Source organism: Tympanuchus pallidicinctus, unplaced genomic scaffold, assembly GCF_026119805.1.
Source record: "Tympanuchus pallidicinctus isolate F22 unplaced genomic scaffold, pur_lepc_1.0 scaffold8, whole genome shotgun sequence".
Taxonomy (NCBI): domain Eukaryota; kingdom Metazoa; phylum Chordata; class Aves; order Galliformes; family Phasianidae; genus Tympanuchus; species Tympanuchus pallidicinctus.
This window is the reverse complement of record NW_026294802.1, coordinates 2,688,063-2,703,952: the sequence shown is the minus strand read 5'-3', so window position 1 is coordinate 2,703,952 and position 15,890 is coordinate 2,688,063. Positions and strand designations below refer to the sequence as shown.

The 15,890-nt window shown below is 40.1% G+C and overlaps 1 protein-coding gene and 1 long non-coding RNA gene across 2 annotated transcripts in view; one reads left to right on the top strand and one right to left on the bottom strand.

The window, feature by feature from the left end:
* Nucleotides 1-15,890, bottom strand: part of MICAL3 (microtubule associated monooxygenase, calponin and LIM domain containing 3) — a 155,307-nt gene that overhangs the window by 45,518 nt on the left and 93,899 nt on the right. Inside the window, exon 26 of the mRNA XM_052668226.1 lies at nt 3,613-3,808. Coding sequence (XP_052524186.1) covers nt 3,613-3,808 — 196 coding nt within the window. The remainder of the gene's footprint in view (nt 1-3,612; nt 3,809-15,890) is intronic.
* On the top strand, nt 9,741-14,443 carry LOC128073376 (uncharacterized). Its single transcript, XR_008202691.1, has 2 exons — nt 9,741-10,014; nt 12,910-14,443. It is a non-coding gene; the product is annotated as an uncharacterized LOC128073376 (long non-coding RNA).

Sequence of the window (15,890 nt, the reverse complement as noted above, 5' to 3'; positions counted from 1 at the left end):
CACCGTTTCTTTTGTATTGCAGATAAGCATTTTCAGGCTTAGAATGTTGAGTTACTCTGCCACTACATGAACCTATCAGATTTACATAATTTTATTCAGCTGCTAGTATGAGAGATTGGTTTTGACAGTGGAGTTAATGAAGAAGACATTATTTTTTCATGTCCTGATTGTCATGTACTTTTGTCCATGAACTCTGCAAGTTCTGCTGCATATACATAAAATCATTTTGACATTCATGAAATGCTAAAGTTATAAGCCACATTTTTACAGCATAGATTGAATACTTATTTTTAATGGGCCGTCTCTTTTTTTCACATGCTAAACACAGCTGCATGCCATGGACTCCATGTATATTCCAGGAGAATGGAGTATATTCCAAAAGCTTTACACAGGTATGCTCACAGAGATAAAACTGATGTTTCCATCTTCCCTGCTCCCCGATTAGCAGCAGACTTTCCTATCCTTTAGTATGGAAATAAACCTGACAGGTGCTGCATGCTGGCTTGTTCATGGGCTGTCAGCAAGGTTTACTGCTGCTCCAACTGTTACCATGACGGCTGAGTGGGACAAGCTCTTCAACCAGTCTGCTTATCTCATGTAATATTGACGACATGCATTCTTTACCACACAGCTCACTTTACCTTCCTTGGCTTTTATTTATAACCTGCTTTTTGTTTGACCTTTGAATACTGAGAAATGAGAATATGAGAGAGCAGCGGGATGGCCTGGTACAACGGGCATTCCTTTCAGCTGGCTGATTATGTGCCACAAGAAATAATTCAACAGGTGACACTTTTCTTCTTTTTTTTCTTTTTAATTTCCTACAAAGTGGCGATCAAACAGCAAACTTGGTTACTTTATGGAATTCTATAACCAGTTGAATAGCCCTTTGAAGAGATGTTCCTACACAGATGCAGTGCTGTGGAAAGGAGCCTGAACCGTGGAAGTGAGCCTCTTCCATTCCCTTGCCATATTCCTTTCCTCATTCCGAGGGCAGTGAGGCCCTGGCACAGCTGCCCACAGAAGCTGTAGGTGCCCCATCCCTGAAGGCATTCAAGGCCGGGTTGGAATGGGGCCGTGGGCAGCCTGAGCTGCTGGGTGGCAGCCCTGCCCATGGCAGGGAGTTGGCACTGGGTGGGCTTTGAGGTCCCTTCCAACTCAAGGCGGTCTGTGATTCTATGACACAAGCCAACACTACATGCACTGTCCTGTCACGCTCCTTTGAAAGGTCACCATAACAGAGGATTACACCACGAGTGCAGATGACAAATTGCACATTACTGCAAGCTAAAGTCAATGAGTAAAGCACATAAAGAGTTTTCTCTTGAGGAGCTGATGGAAGATTAACTCTGCTTTGAACAAATGTCCTTAGAATACAATTTTCTGTAAAACTTCCCTGGAACGCTTACATGCTCACGAGTACGTGTGCATATGTGTGTAGGGAAGCTGCACAACCAATGGCAACTCTGATTTGGAGCTCATATCCAGGAACCTTGAAGCTCAATCCCTTACTCCCTAAGACACGGAGGGAACAAAAAGTCCTGCATTTCCTCAGCCTGCTCCTAACCCTGCGGCTCTGCGCTGACAATGAAGACGATCAAATCAGGGCTTTGGTTGGCTTGCTGCAGGAATCAATTTCTTTTCTTTTGTTGCTGAAAAAGCACTGAGATTTCTTCCTTTTTTTTCCTCTCCGTTCTGCGAAATACCAGGCAGTTGATACAGCTGAGCAGAGGTACAGCAGAGAGATACATCATCTAGAAACTTCTCTGATGTTTGCCCACACAGCCTTATTGATGCTCTAACTAAATTGCTTGCAGTATCTGGCTTTGAGACAAAATTTTCTCCAAGTCAAACTGAATGGGAATTTGGTAACCTTTTTCTTTCCCTTCTATTACAAGTGTGAAGTTCCCTAGTAAACACTGCTTTGAGCATGCAAAATCTACCAATTCCACATATGATAGGCACAAATACTTAGTTCAATTCAAATCACAAGGCTAACTAAATAAACGACAAAGCCTACAAGAGGAAATCAAGCTACCTAATCTAATGAAGTAATGGCCTCAGACTCCACAATTCTGCTGAATAACTCATGGAGATGACCAACAGCTTCATCCCCAAATGCCAAAGTTCCACTTTTTAAACTAATTCTTCTCCTTTGGAAATCTGCCATTTGCTCAACATAACCACCACGTCCTGATTTACTGGAATCATGACAAATAATAATAGGGCTCCATTATGGTGAATTTTGGTTTAGAGCTATGAACATAACAGACCACAAACCCCACAATATTGCTAATGCCAAAACTGTCCCACTGATATAATTTCTAGGCCTGAATTGGGAGCTAAAGGAGGAATCAGTAAAGCAAGCAGAATTTGCATCTGCCATTAAATTGTCTCATGATTGCTTAACCAGATCAAAGTTCTCAATTGGGCAAAATATGTCAAAATAGTATCTTCCAAAGAAAAGAATATGTGAAGAAATTAATCGAAAAGTATTATTTAGGTTTTGGAGAAATCTTCTATACAAATTATCAGCAGTTCCTAGGCACTTCTATTAAGCTACATCTTCCTAAGTCCAAATATACATGCACTCCCATCTAGACTGGCAGAGTTCAGGCTATTAGCAGTTGCTCATTTTTAGATGCTTCCTCTTCAAATTTACATCATAAGATAAATAAATGGCAGATTTTTTCACTACCTATAAACATTTTAATGCACACAGCTGCATTCTTCACCACACCAATTCAATTTCACATGCGTGAATGCAGTAAAACATTTTTTTCTAGAGTCCTATTCCTGAAGGTTATGTATGCTTGGAATATGTTTGCAGGATCTAAGCCTTGGGAAACCAGAAACAGCATTATTTGAGTTTATTTCAAGAAGACTGACGGGAAGAATAAAGCTGAGAAGATAAGGATTGTTATTGTTACAATGACTAGAAACCCCAACCAAGAGACTGAGAATTTAAAGAGTGCAAGATATTCTTCATCAAATACTCTCTCCCACTGACTCCTGCAACAACTATTTCTGTCAGCTATACCTGCAAATACTTGGATTTTGATGTGTTTACACATTGCTTTAAAGAAAAAGACAAATTTGTGAAGGTGCACAGCTATAAGCACCACTTCAGACTAAGGTCTCTAGGCTTTCCACCAGCACGCTGCTGGGATTACGTGTGTGCCAAGCCTGAGTTTTTTAACTAAAAATGTTGTTGAACTGTGATGTAAAATAGGAAAAAAAAATAGTCCATTTTGGAACTCCCTTCCATTTGAATCCATGTGCTATTTTCTCAAAAGAATTGTTTGTCTTTAATACAAATTTCTAAACAAATGAATGAATGAATGAATTCTGAAATTCCTTTCCAACTTAGGACCGAACTTCATGTGATTGTGGTTCTATAGTTATCTTCTAAGAACAGCAGTAAGCTATTGAGAAGATAAGAAATTTCAGCAGAAAATAATGATGTGCACATCTGGAATATTTTCAAGAACTTTAGAAAAAGCAACCTGGTAAACAGTATGTTTAAAAAAAAACAAACAAACAAAACCGAGTGAGCAACGGGCAAAAATCTGTTGGGATGGATATAAAAAGCTTATGGACAAGCATACTTACCTGCTGGGCACATCCTCCTCTGCTCCTTTGTCCAACACACTGCTCAGATTATGTTCTGCTAGTGTCTCCTCAGGAACCTCTTCCAGTTCCTCTTCCCGTTGCAGTGACAGTCGGTAATTCTCCAGCTCAATTCGCTCAGGTGTGCCACGCAAGCGCTTAGCAAGGCTGGGCTCTTCCAGCCCATTTACATTAGGACCTAAAGAATAAGTCAGTGAATGAACAATAAATGCAACAGTCGGAACGGTAATTTCTGAAGAAATTGAGCAATTGGGAGAAACAGGGTACGAGGCAGAGGGAGATAAGTAAAGCGAGAGAATACCTAATTTCATTATCCCATTCACCACTACTGGCAGAACCTCCTGGGAGCCAGACAGCAAAAGGCAATCTGAGTGTTCTGGGATGATAGATGCTAAAAAGTAGTTAAAATGTCCTAGTTGAGAGATGTTCTAGCTGCAAAAACCTATAGTTGCAGTGGAGTCTGCACAGTCTGGCCACAGGCGGGATTTGTTCTCTGAGATGAAGCAGGAATGCTATGGGGCAAGCCTGCTGCATGATGTTAAAATAGCTACCAGTCAAGCCAGGTAGAGCTATAGAAATAAGAAAATATGACAAATACTTGAAGGAGGGGGGGAAGGAGGGAATGAAAAGGGCCACTTGGAGTGATTTTTCAAAGTTTTTTAGACTTGAATCCATTCACTTTTTAATCAGAGTTTGTTATGAAACGAACCACAGTAAAAAATCTAGGTGAGATGTTCACAACCCCAGCATCACAAAAAACAGAGGACTACACGATTCAAGTGTACATGAACCAGACAGCCAGAGAAAAGTACACAGAAGCTTCGTTCACTGTGACGCTCAATTAATTGCAGTCTAACCTACACTCATCCATCTCTTTGTTAAATCTTAGCATTTTAATAGGGAGCCACTGTTTACCCAGCTTACCATTTACAGAGTCTAATCTTTTCTAGCTTTTGTTTTGCTTTGCTGAACAAACCAAGCCTTCCTCTCGTGAGATAAGCTCTTCAGTGCACAGATCATCCCCCAGGTCTCCACACCTGTCCCTGTTTGGATTAATCTTTCCAAAACCTGCATGATCTGAATTGTGCACAGCTTCCCAGATGAGGTCTTATCTGCGTAACATACAACCCTGCCAGAAACCTCTCATCTGATACACCCTGAGAACACATTTGCCTATTTATACACCACATAATACTGGGGGCTTTATTTATTGACTGATACTCAAACCTTTCTCCTTCTCTGCTTTCAACTGATAAGCACCTTGCTGGCAGCCAAAATTGCCAACACTTACTTGGTGCATGCATGACCTGGTACCTTCTAGTATTACATGTCTATTTTTAATATTATAGTCCGCATCACTTTGCGGTTCTCAGTGTATGACATGCCTTTCCTCCTCTGCACTGATGAGGGCTGGAAACATTGCCTCAGCAGCGAGCTTCATTAGCAGATTTCTCCTTTTTGGTCAGTATCCTTAGCAAAAGCATTGCAAGGATCAGTCCCCAGATCCACAGTCTGTAGGTGTTACCCAACTCCATTACTTCCTCTTTGAATAAAATTGCTGAACTCCCATTTGAGCCAGCTCCTCCATTACTTGACACTTCATACACTATCCCTCATCTTATCCAGCTTTAATAATTATTTCCATGTGGCTGCTTTCAGGTACTTTACTGAAGTCCAGACTTTGGATATGCTGCATTTTCTCCCAGAGATTTGCGGATTGCTTCATCACTAAGAGCTGTCAGGGTAGTTAGGCACAGTGTCTGGTGAATCCATGTCACATTTTATACCACTTACCTTCATGAGCTCAAAGGACTTCACTGCAGAATTAGAAGTCTTTATTTATTCACTCAAAGAAGAAGTTTTATCTACTATTTACATTAACTGATGTGTACTTGTTCCAATCTCCTTTTCTCCTTTTTTATTCACTTGCTCTCCTGGCTGTATTTAAGACTACATTCAACGTCAGACTCCACGTCTGCAGACCCATTTCTTTCCCATATAATTAGACTAGAGAATGCTCTCCTTCCTTACCTTCGCACAGCCTAACCCAGCTTGAGCTTTCTCAACATTTACTTTATCCTTTCTTTTGTACATCCAAGAGAGCTTTTGCTTTTTCTCTCCATTCTTTGCAGTTTCTCAGTTTATTTCTACTACAGCCTTTTTTCAGGGCAATCACTCACCCAGGAACGCATTAGCCTTTCACGCAAAAGACTACACATGCCTTGCCATAACTAGAGGCATTAATTCCTCAGTCCTTCTCCAGAAAGATAAAATCTCATGAAGACAACTTCCAGGACAATGCTTGGTATTACCGAACCCCTCTATGATGTGGACAAGTGGTTGCTGTGCCCCTGGGCTGGACTGAGCTTCTTTATGGTGGAAACCGCAGCTGCTAGCTCAGGTGAAAGGCAGGAGCATCACTGTCCATTTCCAGTGAGAAAGTGGTCTCCATCATTTCCTGCTGCTAAGCCTTCTGTTGTATTAGTGCTTTCAAAGTTTAGTGGAACTGATCTGTCTTCTCAGCTGGGATTCATGCTTCATTTCATTCTCTCTAGATGGTGATACCACCTCAGCCAAATCTATTTTTATAATCTGTGTTACATTCCCTAGCCCTGAGCTCATAGTAACGGGAGAAATGACCTGGAATACTGCTCCGCCAGTTCTGGCTGACAGGGGAAAACCAAGGGCTCTGGGTAATGGAAGAGCATCGAGGTGAGAGAAAACAACTAAAGAATTCACAGAATCAGCAAAAAACGAGAGCTCTTCTACTTGGAACCCTTTATACACAACAGAGCACTCAACTAGGCTCAGCTGTTTCCATAGGAATATCCTTTCACAAGCTCCCTTTTGCTTGTTCTCTTCCAAAGCATACCCCAAAACTGCTGCAACATGCACCAGTGTAAAAAGTGATAACAAAAAAAAAGATAACTTTTTCACCGTCTGATATTCTCTCACTCCTCTGATTTTCTAACTATCTTAAGCCTTTTTTCTTGTCAGCCTTTTCAAAGTTGGAAAAAAGAGAAATATTAAAAAAATCATTCCATATAATTAAACTGTATGAATGGAATATATATTTTATATATACATATAATATATATGTAAAAGAGATGCTCGTTTCACTGCTACAGCATCTGGGTTGGGGAGAAAGATTAGCAGCAGTAACACTGAGGTAAAAGAGGACTGAACATCATGCTGATATCTCTTTATATGCATTGCACTCAGGTATTTAATCTTCTGGGCATGTTATTCAATAGAAACAAAGGATCACCAACCTTCTAATCGTGAAGACTGAGTACAAGTACAGATTGTGCAAAGAGCATCAAACCAATTACCTCACAGTACAAAGTATAAGTATGAGCAAATCAATCATTAAAACTAAGTTAGAAAAAAATGGAATGATGGGAAAAAAGAGAAATCTACCTACACTTCAAGGCAAAAGAGTGTACTCAAACCAGGATGTCTACTAGGCTTGAGAAGTGCTCTCTGCCTCAAAATCCCAAAGAATTAAAAAGAAAACTCCCAGCAATTTTCAAACTCGTTTCTATAACCACCCAGTTCAGATGCAGGATTGATAACATTCATTTTACTTTGTACATAAAACAGCTCTATGCCGGACAACATAATCCAGAAACTCAACTGATAACTAAGGGATTCAGCAAGGGATTTCTAAAACCTTGCTCTATATAGACACACTTTGTGTACAAGACCTGGTTTTGTTTCTAAAAGGTGCCATAGGCTTACCTGACTAACTGCAAAGCCACTGCCTTTGTTACCCAGTGCTAATAGGAGAAATGCTGACAACCTTCTGTCTACACCACGAAGACATCAGCTACCAAAGGGAAAAGCGTTAATTTACAAACCTACCTAAGGGACAAAGCTAGCTGAGAGATATAGGTATACTTAATGTGGCAAGAACATGAGTAATTTGTCCACATTATGCTACAGAGTTCATATCAATTCATTCGAAGCTACAAAAGAAAATTAAACCGGCACAAGGAAATTTGAAGCTGTCCTACCTCACTTCTTCCAAACATACATGGTGCTGTATGCATGGAAAAAGTCTGTTCCTTACTGCGGAGTCGGCAGCCAAGATTTGTGAGGGCTGCCAAAAGTATGGCTCATTTCTAAGCCACTGCAGTTCAGCACTCGACCTGTCCAAGCGGAGCGTAACTGATTTTTGCATCCAACGAAGGAATGATATGACAAGAGGAAATGGCCTTAACTTGCACCAGTGGAGTTTTGGGTTGGATACGGGGAAGAATTTCTTCTCAAAAAGAGTGGTGGGGCATTGGAGTAGGTGGCTATGGGAGGTGGTGGAGTCACCATGCCTGGAGGTGTTTAAGGAAAGGACAGATGTTGTACTGAGGGACATGATTTAGTGGGCAATATTGGCAGTAAGTGGACATTTGGACTAGATGACCTTAGAGGTCTTTTCCAACCTTAATGATTCTATGATTCTATGATTCTAAGGGTTGCTCCAGAGGAGAAGTGCTTCTTTCAAACATGTTGTATTCCCAGACTAGTTTGTTGCCTGCCAGTGGGAAATAGCTGCAGAATACATTCATCATTCGTTATCTGACATTCCTCCTTGTCAGTGCATCACGGCTCAGAGCCAAATGACTGAAACTGGTCACAACTGAGAGAAAAGGGGATGATAAAGCTGCATGTGCCAGAAGAATTCTGCATTACTGGCCATGGAGGGGAGACACCTGAAAGCCAAGAACAGCTTCTGATGCAACCAACAGATCAGCTGAAAATGCACAAACAACATCCAAAATAGGACACATTTCAAAATCCAGACCTTTATTTTGGAAGAGCAATGGGCCATGAACATTACATAGATCATCCAAAGGGAATTGTTTTTCCTAACAGGACAGGCCTCTTAGCTGTTGCATGAAAGCTGCCAGAGTCCTTTATTTATCTCAGCCCTGACACTGCCTGCATCCTGTACAGAAAATCGTACCATCAGAGATAACAACCCTACACCAAACTGCTCCTGGAGCCTGAAAGCATCTTTTCTTTTGACCTGATTGCAGCTTTGGAGACTATTGGAAGGTTCAAGAATCTCCTGTTAGGAGAGGATTCCATCTCTGTTTTTCCTTAGTAGTTCTTTGTCCTATGAAAGCTACAGATTAATTCGTGAACCAGATGAAATCTTGCCAGGGTTATTCCCTGACATAGGACAAACATACATAGGACAAAACTGGGGATTTGAGAACAACAGCTTTTTCCCCAAAGGGAAACTACCTGCCTTGCCCAGTTCATTTCTCTGTGTTACTTTCCTCCAATTCACTGTTCATGAATCCCGCAGTACCTTTGCACTTCCTTTTCTTAGTCTAGTCTGGCAAGACTGCAAGCTTTCTACGGTAAATGTCAAGTACGGAGCCAGCATTTTGCACAGGCTCAGATGGAGCCTTGGAGAGGAGCAGCAACTCAAATGAATCTACTGAGAAAGACACATAACAGAGGGAAAGAATTAATACACTTCTCAGAAAAATCTCCATTCTGGACTTCACACATCTTGTACTTTTATAATCTGAAATACTATCTGTTTGCATTCAATCCTCTTTTCTAAACAATTCTATCTCCACAGAGTTGTTTGAGAACATGGTTATGTCAGATAAAACAACTGCTATGGATACAACCACATATCACATACAACAAAACACAGAGATGGAAGATGGAACTCTTCTGTGGCAGTTAGAAGAAATGCAGTGAACACTGAGTCAAATGCTGAATGTTCTCAAATTCCATTGCCATTAATTTGTAAGAAATATCTTGGAGGATAAGGTTTCTGAAGTTTGCTTGCAGTCCAAAAAACACTATCAATAAGGTATACAGAAGAACACAAATGAGCTCTAAGAGCATTTTTGGCATCTCATTTTCCGTGGGTTTTTAATGTCAGATTGAGTTTCAGTTTTTTCTCAGAAGTTTCACCCTCGCCCTTTTCTATTCCATTAACTGCCTCTTTGTACTTCAGCTCCACTTCTCATCTCAGGGCTTCAGAATGTGTTACAAGTCTTAGCGTATTAAAACAAACCTATTTTGGAAGTAGATAAGTACTGTATAGGCATCACACAAGTCCAGACACAGTGATTAAATACCAGCAAGTCAGTCTCACAATAGATTAGCAGCAGTGCCAGAAACAGGATCCAGAATGCCCAACTCTTTCCTCTCAGCTTCCCTTTAAGTCAAGACAAAAGGCTTTGAAATAAGAAAGGGGCTAAAACATGCCAGACATCAAGCATCATGATTATCTGGTTTACATGAGCAGGTTGAGCAAAGGCCCCTCCTATGAGATGCTCACAGTGCTCAGCACAGTGCGCTCTAAAGCAGAATGCTTAGTACTGAGACATGCTGTTGGATGCTGCACGTATGGAAACGGTAAGTCAATTAAGACATCTCATTTAATTAAGTGCAACTGATTTCTTTTGAGAGACGTAGCCAGAAATCCTGTCTTTAATCCTGTACAAAATTAGTATCTAACCACTGTTAACAATTTTGGTACTGCACAGTATAAGATATACTAAACATGCCATTGGCAGCTCTAAGCTGACCTGCAGCAGTATCTTAAATGTAATTGCTGAGAGTTAGGAAGAAGTTTCAGGATTTTACATCTAGATATAGCCACCCTTTAGAATTTAATTTCTAAGAAAAGTATATAGAAAACCAGTAAGAGCCCAGCAGGACTGGGGAATTCCTGTCACTGCTTGCTCACACAGCCTCACTTTGCACACTGCAGAACTGCATGTTGCCTGGTAGCATCCCCTGAAACTTGATAAGCACATCCTCAGAGACAGAAAGGGTGATAAAACACCTAATTAAACAGAGACAAAAACATATTTGTTTGAACATAAATACATAACAGTCATCAACTGTCAATGCTTCTTTGATAAAGTGCCTCATCTTTCTCTCTCAGCCTCTAAGGGTTTTCCCAAGCCCTCAGGGAGCCTCAAATACTTTGTTATTCTGGGAAGACACCAAATCTTGAATTTTGTTACGTCTGCATTTCCAGCTTGATCCATAATCCACAAGTAAGTTATCCAATGGTCATGCACAGGATTGAAAACGAGCTCAAATCAGAAGACAACACTACTGAAATTGGTCAGTAATGCACATACAGCAATCTGTAATAAATAACAAGTAACTAAACTTTCTAAAAAAAAAAAAAATGTGCCTGGGGCTTCTATTATTGCTTCCAACCTCAGTCCCCAGACTGAGGCAACTGTCACTAAGGCAATTCTTCCTAGCAAACTGGGAACTAAACAGAGAAATAGGGAGATTAACGTGCACAGAAAAAAAGCTGTTTGATTTAAACACCCTCTAATGCAGAAGTACCCAACGGAGAGTTATTACAGGACCAGCACCTCAAAACCACTACCATGTACAGGAAAAACTGTTAGATAAAATATTCAAGGAATTTTGAAACAGATACTCTAGAAACAAACTTGAGGACATAAGGCTTCCTCCACGCATTCCACAACCTCCAGCTACAATTAACTTCTCCATATCTCAGATACTGTCAGAAAATATAGGACCCAATCTCTTCATAATTATAAAAGTGAACTGGACTGACTATAGAATGAAATCTATCTTACTGAGGCTTATTCAGGATTTTCCACCTGCTCCCACTGAGAGTGATTAAAATGGGTTTTTAGAGCTGTCAACACAGATGCTGACAAAATGTTGCCTCCTACAACAGTGGCAAAGCAGGAGCAAAACTGCTGCGTATTTGATCAATCTTTCTTCATTTCCAGTAGAAGCCAGCAGACGAGAGTATCATCAATCAGTTTTATTTCCAGGTCATCTTTACTTCACACTTGTGTCTTGAATGCAAGTAAAAATTCATCTGCAACTTCAACACCATCAAGTTACGCCTGAGAAATACGTGGTGTTTTTCATATGCAGATGCTGTGTTACAACATAATGAAAATTTAAAGCTCAGGAAATAGTTCAGTACAGAAAAGCCTTCCTCACTACAGCAGGGGTATAGAACAATCCAGGAATGTGTTTCTGGACTCCTGGAAGGAGTCCAGTGTTGCAGACAGTGGGTGGAGAAAAGGAACGGGGGAAAGGAGGTTATTAGGTCACCTAATCCGAGCCCCAGTGAACACCGCTAAGCTTCACTCTTCTTAATGCATCTTTTCTGGCACAGAATCTTATCACCTGCACAATTTAATTTTTTACTTCTGCTCAAACAAGTAACAGAGTTGGTTTTTTTTATTATTTAGTTAATTATCGGAGAGTCCATTATCCAGGAATATTGGCAAATCAGTGACATATTACCTATAATTTTCCCTTTTGTTAGGGACATCCGGGATGTTTGAGCTCCCTTCAAATGTTTTGATCAGCTCTATCATTTGTTGCCTGGCCTTGTTTCTATTTCCTGGAAGAAGCTGAGTGTGGGGAGGCTGAAGGGCCCTTAAGGATAATCTGGCTAAAGATAACATCACTTTGTAGGCGTAACTTTTGTCCTGGAAGCTATTAAAGGCATGTTACCTCAAAGGGCCACCTGGGATGAGGCACACCCAGGAAATGGCTAGGAGAAAAAGGAGAGAGTGGCCACACTATGCTAAAATCACCTTGGCTTTGGCTCTGACTTTTCCCCCTTTCTAATGTGAAATACATTCTTTGTACCGTGAAATTCTTTAGATATTAATGTCTAAGAGTTGATCATCCAAAAGTAAGCCAAACAGCAACCACTTTTATGTTAAGAAAGACAGCTACTTTCTCTACTACATAAGACTTCAGAGAGCTTATTTATTCATCATGGCATCCATCTCTCACCATTTATTCCTAGCAGCCCTCTGGAATCCTTCATCTCAGCAGCAGGCATCAGGCATGGTGGTTCCCAATGTGCACATTAACACAACAGTGAACCAAGGACATTTCCATCTAACAGCACTTGAGGAACCTATCAATACAAATCATGTCTAGTTTGTTGCTGTTTTTTTTGTTTTGTTTTTTTTTTTAAACCTGCTCTTCCAATCCCAGCTTGGATCCAGGAAAATGTTTTCATCATTAAAGAACAAATAACAAGGAACTAGAAATTTCATCATATATAATGAAAACGTTTGGAATACCAACTGCTTTCAGTTTCCCATTCAAACTGGGATCAGTTTCAAAAGATAGCTTCCAAATGGATATCTTCTTTCATCTACTGAGCTAACCACTCTCTCTTCTGTAGCAATTTATTGCAGATTTTCATAATTACCGGATCTCAGGATATATTTAGATAATAACCACATTCGCATTTAATTTTTTTTTTTTTCCTCCTAGAAGATGAAGTGCTGCAAATGGAACAGACTCAAATCTGAAGCCTGTGGTTATAAGAAAATATACTGGGGAATACTTGTCCTACGTAAAAGTTCTATACTCTCCAGAAAACATCAGCATCTGTTCTCTCATTTCTTAGCATCTGCATTTATCCCACATACTCTTGCTTAACTTGCAAAGCAACAGAATGTTCCAAGCAATTCAGAGCTTCATACCTTACCGCGAGTTTTTTTTGAACCCAAGAAAATTCTTTTATATAGGTATATCTAGGATGGATTCTATCAACATTTAGGATGGATTCCAAAAGACATATATCTGATTAAAATAGCTTACATATCAATTCTGGTGTTTTAAATCATCGAGTTACCAAAGTCTGAAAGCATCTAAAACATCTCTTGGGTAGAAGAAAGCCTATTTTTGAACACTACTACCCCCAGGGCAATTAGATAAACTTCTGTAACAGCATATAGGACAGTTATGAAATTTTCCAAAGAAAGAAAACACAGTCTTCTGGGATGACAGCAACACGAGAAATGTCAGACTAAACATACATTTTTGAGACGAGATGTAAGTAACTAAACAAAGCACCCAAGTGCCGTCTCATCCTTAAAGAGCATCTGCCCTGTTTTCTTTGGATAGCCTAAGCTAAGCTCTACATCCCCATGATCAGCTCAGCAACTGCTACTCCACCTTCTTCCATAAATATACTTCACAGAAGCAGGAGAACGGGTTCATTGTTGACTCAGTAGTATCCATTCCGTCTCTTCAAATATTTTCCATTTGGTTTTTGTTGCTGTTTTGGGTTGTTTGCTTGGTTTTTGTTTGTTTGGGGTTTTAATTTTCTTTTCCTCCCCTTGTTTTCCTTTTTTATTTGAAGATACAATATGAAGTGCATATCCTAGTATTTCATGCTGCTGGCTATAAGCAGATGGCCAAATCATTACTGAATGGCTTTAATCGGTGCAGAGATGAGCATTTATTAATTCATACTATTTTCAAAGTATCTCATGCATTCTCACCGTTGTTACAGAAATTAGAGGAAAAGATCTACATTACTTTCTGCCTTATGAGATGAAGCAACTCAGTCTAAAACATGAAAACTTGTACACAACCTGCTTTCTACACTACCCTAGTGGTGCGTGCCGCAAAGGAAATGGTCTATGCCAATGTTTCTCTTGACAAAACTGCTACCAAAATGATGAAGCAAGCTCTGGTTTTGGATGCATGATGAAAAATACCTTAATATTCCTTAAAGCTTAACTCTAGCAATGAAGTTCCCAAACTCCTGCAAAGGCTAACTAGTTCACCTATTATGGAACTAACCAGTTTGTCAAGGGAATGAAACATCCACATTTCCCACAGACTTCTGTGCATATGTTAATGGATCAGTACCTCAAATATATTAAAGTCATTTACACACCCACTTACAATAGATTGTTTTAAAACTTGTCCTTAATACAGAATCAGCTATATTGTGAAGTTGAATTCTCTGTTTTCAACTTTATAAATAAATAGAAGTAATTTAGCATCCACATAAGATTTTCTGTGGATTATTTATTGGGCGACTCAAAGTGAGGATGGAATTACAAAGAAGTACATACACCTGCTCATTTACCTTATCTGTAAGACAAGAGATCCTTTTAAATCTATTTAACAACTGCTACAAGTCCTAAATAATGCTAAAGACTCTCAAAAGTGATGGATGCAAGTTAGGGACTGTGTAAGTCAGGATCCTAGAACAGCATATTCTGAAAAATAGACATTTTCTCTTTACAGGACTACACGCAAAAAAGCATTTACACTCAGCAAGAGCATGGCTCAGCCCAAACCTACTTTTCTTCCTCATTTTCAAGCCATTTAATCTGCACAACAAAGGTTAAAAATAATCATATTTGATATAGTGTGTTACTTGGGGCTTTACTTACAGATTTTCCTCTAGAGTAAATAATTTTCAGGTAAGTATAGGCTGAAATGCAAGGGAGGAGGAAGGGTGGTGGTGAAGAGAAAAATGCCTGAAAGATGTTAATTTTCTTTCACAAGCAAAACTAGGGTGTCTTTAACACAAAGTGACTTTTGAGTTGGTGCTTTTGTCCAAAGAAGAAAACCTTAGTTGCAGCAGAATTGGCATTTCATGCGTAGTTCTACAATCTACTGTTTAAACGTAACTATGCAGGCCAAATCAACCCATATGTTTCACAATCAGATGCTCAAAGGATAACTGACTTTCCATGCTCTCAGTTGCTAGCGGTGCAGTAGGGAGCATGAGAAGACATGAGATAAGACAGAATTATTCTCTAATGCAGACTCATCCGGTTTACCTTTGAGAACTGGAAAGCTCAGAACTATGATACAGCTCCATATGTTGGCCATGGGGATAACATAACAAAACAGTCTATCAGTGGTTTTGAGGAATGAAGGTCATTTCCTCACGCCACCATCCTGAGAGGAGAGAGCCATCCAGATGGAACATAAGACACTGGATTTGGCTACAAGGCTCCACGTTTCCTCATTTCGTGCCTTTCCATCGCTTCTAATGTCCCAGAAACACAGCTGCTGCTGTGCAAACAAGAGGAAACAAATCCTGCCAAAAAGCTTACCTGTCACACCAGATGCAAAGGCTATGCCTCCCTGTTCCTCAGTGTTGGCTTACACTTGCTCACACTCTTCATCTCCCTCCTCTCCCCTCACAGATGTATTTCACTGCCCTGTTTACAGAGAACTATGGCCTGCAACAAGGTACACTCCCAAATCAACAAAAATCCATGAAGCCACAACACTGACAGCATCTCTACAGCAAAACAGTAGAACATTCAGTATGGGGGTCCTTAACAGCTTTTCTACAGAAATATGTAATGCTGTCTGGGCAGCGCATGCCCTGCATGTTGAGCACACCACAATATGGCAGAAAAAAAAAAAACACATTTAATTTAGCCTGTGTCTGCCAGAGCTTAACTGCCCTTGTAAGTCTCTGTAGTACTCTGCAG